Source organism: Numida meleagris, chromosome 5 (genome assembly GCF_002078875.1).
Source record: "Numida meleagris isolate 19003 breed g44 Domestic line chromosome 5, NumMel1.0, whole genome shotgun sequence".
NCBI classification, from domain to species: domain Eukaryota; kingdom Metazoa; phylum Chordata; class Aves; order Galliformes; family Numididae; genus Numida; species Numida meleagris.
The window spans coordinates 4,224,841-4,233,684 of NC_034413.1; the positions used below are offsets into that span (position 1 = coordinate 4,224,841).

Genomic DNA, 8,844 nt, shown 5'->3' on the forward strand with positions numbered 1-8,844 from the left:
CTCCCAAGTCATGGAGAAAAAAGCACATGAGGCTATAAACAACTGAAACAACGTGGTTTCACACAGAGGAGCCAAGAAGCGTGCTAAGATCTAGGTTTTCGTTTCACAGTGGGAATGATGCTTTAATGCTTATGCCTGATACATGCCACTGTTGGTACTACTTGGAGCTAAGCTCAAAAGATGCTTTGGAGATGGAGATCTCATGGAAGACACCTCTCCCCTTCAGCTGCGAGAGCTGCATCTGCTCACACAGGTAGGTCCACGTCTCATGAGAGACTCTTCGTAGGAAGCTGTAGAAATTGATCTTCTCCCTGACCAGTTTTCCTGAGTTTTTCCCATCTGAAGCAAGGGGACCCCACACCCGGGCTCCTGATGAGTTTCAGCTCTAACAGGTATGAGAAGGTCTCAAGTTTCACACTTGGCCATAACACAGCTAATCTATGGCAACCACCAGCCAGTTTCTGCCTCCCACTTCCCCTCCCCCCTGGCTGTGACCAACCCAGACATCTTCACGTCTTTTCTAAGCCAAAGAGCTCAGATTCAGTCTGGAATGGAGCCTTCGATTTTTTTTAAAAACCTTAATTCTCTTTAAGATTAATAAAACTTCCCACGAAACAGAAGTTATTTAAACAACTTCCAGGGACAACATGTATATTGTAAAGACTGTTACAGAGGATGCTCCTGTGCAGACTGCAGGGAGGGTGGAGCACCACCTCCAGGTTCACCCTTAGAGGTGCTTCACTGGACGAGTGCTGTGCTCCATCCTTCCCAGGAAGCCAAATTAAAGCGTCCTTTGGGCTTGCTCCATGCCAGGCCTGAGCAGTGGGAGGATGGGAGGTCTTTGTGTTCAAGGCCAGGCTGGATGAGGCTTTGGGCAACCTGGTCTGGTGGGAGGTATCCTTACCTATGGCAGAGGGTTGGAACTGGATGACTGTTAAGGTCCCTTCCAACCCAAGCATTCCTGTGGTTCTATGACTCTCCGCACCAGACCCACTGATACCATCCTGAGTGGTAGATCTCATGGTCCAGGGATCCAAAAACAAAGCCTGGGTTTCCCTATGGCCCCCAGCAGGGCTCAAGTGCTCATGACTCTGGGCTGGCAGAACCGGTGAGTACTGACACAAAGCACACGACCATAACGTTTGACTTGGAGAACTTCCACCCTCCCAATAAAACTCCAGCCGCCGGTGTTTGCACAGCTCCTGTTAATACCATATAGGAAAATGTTAAACCTCTGGCACGGCTGTGGAAACAGAAAGTGGAGGAAACGTGCCTAGCTCATGCTGAGAATGGTGCTATCAGCACTGCTGGAGAGACAGGAGGAAAAAGTGATGTACAGGACCCTGCTGCCACTTCTTTTTAACACAAAACTGCAAGCCTAAATATTCCACTTCCTATTCAAGGGTAAATTGTGTAAGACGCCAAAAAGGGATATTACGCAATGAAAATACTAGGGAAAGAAGAAACAACACTCTACGTAGTGCAGGCGATCTGCTCAGGAACAGCTCTGAGATCAGAGGAGGGAAGTTTGAGAGGCCTAAACCACAGAACCACGCTAATAAAACCACCATTACATCAGTATTATTTTTCCCGTATAATCAAAGGAGAAAGAAACAAAATGTCACTGATTTCTGAGAAGAAAGTCTATATCACTGTGACATCCCCAACAACAACAACAATATTTTCATAGCATTAAATGAGGGCAACCTACCAAATAGTAACCTGAACAAATCCAGCATTCACTCAACACATCTCCTGCAGCAAGAACCACAACAAGACTGAGGTGAGGGTGGGAAGTGACGTTGCTTTTTGGCACGGATGCAACTTGCACCAGGCTGGATGGGGCTCTGAGCACCTGATGGAGCTGTGGCTGTTCACTGCAGGGAGTTGGACCAGATGGCCTGCAAGGGTCCCTTCCAACTCCAACCATTCTATGATTCAAAGGTGAAATAAAGAACCCCCCCTTGAGGTAATGCGCTCACAGCTTTCTTGTCAGGAATTCCTATATAACTTCAGATACAAACCTAAAAATTTGGGCTAGCCAGGGACATTTGGCCAAAAGGTAGAGTATATGAGTCAAGGAGAACACTGTGCTTGCTGCAAAGCAACTGCTGAATTACTGGAGAGATGTCAAGCATTGGGAATGTTACGCAGGAGGAGCAACGAACAGGCTGCGTGCATCCACTGTACGGTCCAACCTGCTACTTTTGTGAGTTTGACGCCCTCATTTTTTTAATGTCTTAATTTAAAAATATTTTTAAAGTAAGTTTTGTTACCTATATACATTAGCTATACAACACATTCTATATTTGGCCTGAGATGATTCCTCTTGACTCAGTGTGGCCCTGGCCAACCAGATGGTGGGGCACCCAATGGCCACTGTCCCATGGGAACAGCCTCACACCGAAAAAAATAATACATCCATAAGTCTCCCAGCTGTGTTAGCAGAAATACTTGACCAAAAGCTCCATAGCTGGTGGGGAAGGAAGCAGGGGAAGGCTCCAGCAGCCCCATCCAACACAAGAGGCAGACATCTCTCTGTAAACACGAGTGAGCCCAGCTCCTGCCAAGCTGCTGCAGGAACACGCTGTCCCTGGGCACTGCCACACACAGTCACACGGCAAGGACAAGTGATGGGGACAGCAATGGGGACAGAGATGCACGGCACTGCTTGGCTGGGCCCCGTCTGAAAAGCTCAGGGTGGCCACAGCACTGCAGAGGGAAAGAAATAAAATCTGATCTGTTTAATTTAAATAAACGTAAAGTAAATACTAGGAAAAAAAAAAAAAAAAGGAGGAGGAGGAGCAGCAATTCAGGATGAGGGCAAAAAAAGTGCCAAGCTCAAAAAGAGCATTAACAGTAGTCCTGTCTGAGCTGGAAACACTAAGGAATATAAGTCAGGTTATGGAAAAGAGTCTGCCTTATTTCCTGCCGACAGATGAAAAGAGTATTTCAGGCAACGGGTTAAGGCGGCCGTGGCATTCTCTCCTCTGCCGAAGGCTGAAAATACAGCAGATGAGTCAGGAATTGCTTCTCCGCTCCTTTTTCCAGCACTCGGTCCCCGGAGCTCAGCTCAGCTCAGAGCAGGGACGGAGCCCAATGAGGCAACAACGAGGCGGTAATTCTTGCACCCCTGAGGCTACCAACAGCTGCCCGGTGCTGAGCATCCCCTCCCGACGTTATAAAAGCATCAAAGTCTCATTTTAAGTATGTGAGAAACGTTCGCAATGAGTGCCTAGAAACAGAGACAAGAGAGAATTGCTTCCAGCTTGTAGAAGCCCGGGTTGGAAGGCATCAGGCAATAAAATCCTCTTGGGTTTTCTGTTGTGATTTGTTTGTTTGCTGTGTTTTAAACTACACTTTCTCTTAAAAACCCCTCGCTAGATGCAGGCTCTCCAGCCAGAGGCATTGGTGTCACCACTTGGCAGCAGCAGGACTCCTCCTATGGTGACAGCAGAGAAGGATCCAACCTACAGACAAAAAACCCCAAGCAGCCATAAATCGCACATACCATCCCTAGCCAGGGGGCTTCGTAATCGTACAGCACGTAAATCCAGCACATCTCCATCACAAAGGCCACAAAAACATCTACACATCAAACAAGTCCCACCACCCCGCCAATACTTTCTATGCGTCTTAAGAACCCTTCTGGGTGCAGAACAAAACAAGGGTCAGCCACGCCCCGCCTGTACAGAATTCTCTCTTTCCCAACACCGATGTGGGGTAGGAGGGTCCTGGGGGCTGCGTTCATTTTGGGGTGGAACGGTGAGACTTGGTTGGGCTTCTGGTCCCCCCGTGTTCGCCTTCTCCAAGATCAATTTCTGCAGGAGCAGACTGACATCCATCAATGCTGCCTGCAGACCTTTGCCCCACACGGCAGAAAGACTCATGGAAAAGAAAAGTCATGGAAAACGGAGCGGCAGAAAAACCAGCAGGGACTCGGAACGGCTCCGTCTGCTCTCAGCTCCGCTCCTGCTTGGTGGTGACCCCGAGCTAAGCTCTCCATCTGCCCCTGCCCCACCCGCTGGTTATTTGTCAGTAAGTCAGTGCAAACCCAAAAGCTATCAGAAGCAAAAGGGGATTTGTTATTCTTATTATTGTAGCTCTGTACAACTAGTATTTCTACTGATAAGTCTGCAAAACTGATCCAGGAACTGCCCACTGTACGTGTCCCCCTCCTCCAACATCACAGGAGCAGGGAAACATGAGAAGTCCCAGTAGAATCAGTTCATCTCCAGGCACTAGAATTTGGTAACTGAGACCTTCCCTGTTATCAGCGCTTTGAAGTAACACCATTAGTGACCCGTGTCTCATCTCTGAGGCTAAGACCTAAGTCTCCTGCTACAAATATGAGGGCAACATCTGAAACTTGCACACAATCAATGCATTATGTTATAGCCCTTCAAGCCAGAGTGGCTGAGAAACGGATTTTAGTTGTGTTCTGCTCTCTGGGGCAAGCCGGGAATCACAGCAACCCGTATCCAGAAGACAGAACCAAGTCTCACTGTGTTCCCTACAGCCTGAGTGCAGTCTTTGGGCCCATGCTGCACATCCACCTGGTACCCAACCATGGCTCCTGGGGCCCTGGCAATGTATGGGAGCAAGGCATGACTCTGATTTACCAGAAAAGCCGCGTTCCACAGCGCCCCAGTGTCTATTTGTAGTGTCATTTTCTTTCACTCTCAGCGCACGTAAACTCACATTTAAAAAATATTTTCCAGCTTCTCCTATTTCTTGGACAGCAGATTCTTTCCTCCGACTGCTGGGGACACGCAGCCCCGTCCCATCCAGATTCCTTAATGGGCTCCTCCTGCTTACTCACGGCTTTCAGCGCTCCTCACGTACCTTTACATCTCAAAGCCCCGAAGATGAAAGCACGGAACCCTTGCTCATTCCAAGTCCATGCTCGCTGACCTCTTTGAAGTCAGAATTCCTCCCTGCTCCCGGCAGAGGGAAGAGGTGAGACCGCAGCTCCCAGCCCCCCCTCCCGGAGCACAGCGCTCTGCTCTGGAGGAGTTTTTCATTCCTCACTGGGGAATTACTTCTCTTCTGGAAATATGTGGCTATTTATTTCCACCGCGCTCGGCTGCTTTTCCCTCCCTCCCATCCTCCCGCTGCAGAAGGGGAGCAGAGGATGCAGCCTTTGGACCACCCAGACATGAGCACTGAGCAGATGGAGGGGCCCAAAGCCACCCCTGGGCAGGAGCATCCCTCTGTGCTCCCAACCCCTTTCCAGCACAACTCGTTCCACACGCGCCGAGCAACCTGCAAAGCTCAGAATGTTTCTCCAGCACGCGTGTCCATCGTCATCTTTAGGGAAACAGCTGGGAGCCTGATTCACAAGAACAATATCTGCTTTCCTCTTGATACATATCTGGCTTCTTTCCTAACCTCCTCAGATTGCTGAGTCTCCCTTCCTGCCCTGATTACTCATCACTGCACATCACAATGCTGCCAGAGCACTTGGCCCTACCAGCACTGCAGGCAGAATTCAGGCAGCTCCTACCGCTCATTCCCATTCTTTGCTGCATGGATTTCATTCTAACCTTGTTGTGTTGTTGTCTGTTTTTTTAAGGGCTCAATTAATGACAACCCTAATGATGCGAGTCACAAACGGTCAGGGGAAAGTCAGGAACTGAGAGCATCTGTGAGGAACTTCTCTGACCTTTAACCAAAGGAACAGAAGAGGAATGTGGGTTCATCTGGGGGCAGCTCCCAGAGCAGGACATAGAATCATAGAATCCTTAGAGTTGGAAGGGACCTCTGAGGGCCGTCCAGTCCAACTCCCCTGCACCAAACAGGGACACCACAGCTCCATCAGGTTGCCCAGGGCCCGATCCAACCTCGCCTTGAAAGTCTCCAGGGTCAGAGCATCAACCACATCTCTGGGCAACCAGTGCCAGTGCCTCACCACCCTCACTGTAAAAGATTTTTGGAAAAGATCTTTAAGATCATCAAGCCCGACCGTCAACCTATCACCACCATGCCCACTATCCAAGTGGAAGGAACATTTGAACGGCAGAACCACAGAATGGCTTGGGTTGGAAGGGGCCTTAAAAAAATCATCAGGCTCCAACCCCTGCTGTGGCTGAGTGACCCCCACCAGCTCAGGCTGCCCAGGGCCCATCCATGGATATGGGCACCTCCAGGGATGGGCACCACAGCTCTGGGCAGCAGCGCCGGGGATGCACTGCCCTTATGACAAAAATAATAATAATAATAATAATAATAATAATAACCACCTTTCTCCTTATATCTGCTCTAAATCTCCATCTGTTACTATGAACAGATAAAAATATTGTATCAAAGATAACTCCATCTGTCGGTAGAAAACACACTCTGGAAGATGGACTCGAATTAAAACTAAAAATCAACAACCCTATGGAGCTGCACGAGGCACTGCCTTCCACCCCCGGGGAGCGCAGCACTGCAGCCTGCTCATTTATTTTAGGTCCTTTACATATGAAACAACTGAGAATAACCAGGTGCTGCTGCTCATCCCCCAGCACCTTCCTTTTGACCCTATCGATAGAGCAAGTGGACTGAACACGGGCTGCTATCCCTGTAGCAGTGCTCCTACAGGAGGTAGCCAGGAGCTGGGCTGGGCCAGGTCCCCCCCAGCATCCTCCGTGCAAAGCACAGGGGATGCACAAAGCTCACAGCCCAAATTGTGCCCACATCGTGCAGAGCAAGGTGTAAGGCAGCACTATCGGTTTCATGAACTGAGAATTGAAGGGGGGGAGACAACGAAATCACAAGGCATTATGTTACGCTGCGGGTCAGGAAACTGTAGCGTGAAAGCTGTGATTGTGTCGGGCACTAAATGCCAGCAATGTTTCGTTGAGCACAATGCGACTCTTACATTGGGGGGGGGGGGGGGTTGGAGAGGGATGGAAAATGGGCGGTATTGATGCGGACACGGGGAGTTGGAGCTGTACGGCTGGACCAGCCCGAGCGGCCCCTCCGGGTCCTGCTAGAGGGGGGGGCTAAAGGTAAGAGAACAGATTACAGCCGCTGCTAAAGAAAGGGCAGAATGGGCACAACCCATCCCCAGAGGGTCAGTCCTCGGGGGAACGGCGCTACTCAAACTCCTCTGCCACTCGGAAATTGGCTTAACTCCTGATAATTAATGGGCACGCGTGCACCGAGTGGCTCGGAACCAACACGCAGCTGCAGCTTAACAGCTTTAATCCGAGCGGTATTAGGGACACATCTCACAGGCTCATGCCCCTGCACCGAGCAAAGCCCCAGCGCAGCCCCGGGGTGGGGTCTGGGGGGAGCTGACCTGCAGCGCTGCGTGCTGGGCTCCATCCAGTCCAACCAACCAGTGCATAACAGCAACGCCAAAGGAAAACCACGCCACTTGTTGCTGCCGGGGATGCTGTTGCTTCTGGAGCTCCGACTTGGAGCGCTGCTCAGCTACAAGTTCTCTCCTCTCCAGCAATTCCATTATTAACTCTGCTAAATCGGGCGCAGGCAGACACTGCAGCCCTGCTGCAAACGCTGGCTGCGCTCAGCTCTAACGGCGTCCGCATTCCTGGTTTGATTTCCCATGGCATTACACGGACGCGGCGCTTGCATGAAAGCGCACTCAGCATTTCATAGCATCGTTGGAGTTGGAAGGGACCATTAAAGGTCACTTGGTCCAACTGCCCTGCAATGCACGGGGACACCCACAGCTCCATCAGGTGCTCGTTGTCCCGTTCTCCGATCTTGAGGGTCTGCAAGGACGGGCCACCACCTTTACTGCAAACAACGTTTTCCTTATATCCAGTCTATATCTCCTCTCTTTTTTGTCTGAAACCATTTCCCCGTGTCCTATCACAACAGACCCCGTTAAAGAGTCTGTCCCCTTCCTTCCTACAGCCCTTCGGGCACTGACAGGCCGCTCTCAGCTCTCCCCGGAGCCTCCTCTTCCCCACAGGGGCCGCACAGCCGCAGCTCTCAGCCCGTCCTCGCAGGGAGAGATTCCATCCCTGGGATCACTTTAGTGGCCTTTCTCTGGCCGCGCTCCAACAGTCTCGCGTCTATCCTGAGCTGAGCACTGCCCATCTGGACGCATCGCTCCAGGTGAGCTGTCCCAGCGCAGGGCAGAGGGGCAGGAGCAGGTCCCGGACCCGCAGGTCACGCCGCTTTGGACGCGGAGCACGATGCGTTTGGCTCCGGGCTGCGCGGGCACAGTGCCGGCTCCAAACTCCATTTCTCCAAACGCTGCCGAGGCCGCCCAGCCCCCGACCCCCGCCGCCGTCCCGCAGACCGCTCCCCCCCGGCTCGGAGCCCGGCCCCCCGCGGCATCCCTATTTGGGGAGGAGGAAAGCAGGGCGCAGCGGCCGACTTTCCGAGCGGGACGCCGGATTCCTTCCCCCTGACACTTGGCAGCCTCGGAGCGCCGCATTCTTGCTCCGCTTTCTCACCGCGCTCCAACCCCGACCAGAGCCGAGGCCGTCCCCCGGTCCCCCCCCCCGCGCTCGCCCCGCTCCGCGCAACCCTCGCCCCTTACCCTGCCCGCAGGCTCCGCGCTGGATGGCGATGATGGGCGGCTGCCGGAGCCTCTCCGCGCGGCGGCTGGCGGCCCGCAGCTGGCAGGGGCTGGCGTAGGTCACGGCGTCGCTGCCGCACACGGGCTCGGAGCTGGCGCACACGCAGCGCCCGACGGCCGCCCGCTTCCTCACCGTGCCCGAAGCGGGCACCCCTCCGCCGGGCGGCACCGAGCAGCGCAGCCCCTCTCCGCACGGCGGGCCGCCCTCGCCGCCCCCGCACGGCTCTCCCTCCTCCGCCCCGCAGACGCGGCAGCAGCCGCACGCGTCCAGCACGGGCCCGCCGGGACAGGAGGAGGGCAGCGGG

General features: G+C 52.8%; 1 protein-coding gene across 1 annotated transcript in view; it reads right to left on the reverse strand.

Annotated features, from left to right (window-relative positions):
* The window catches only part of HTRA1 (HtrA serine peptidase 1), a gene marked incomplete at its 5' end in the record, with an annotated part of 28,198 nt that extends 19,354 nt beyond the window's left edge, over positions 1–8,844 (reverse strand). Inside the window, 1 exon segment of the mRNA XM_021399625.1 lies at positions 8,501–8,844. Within this exon segment, the coding sequence (XP_021255300.1) occupies positions 8,501–8,844 (344 nt within the window).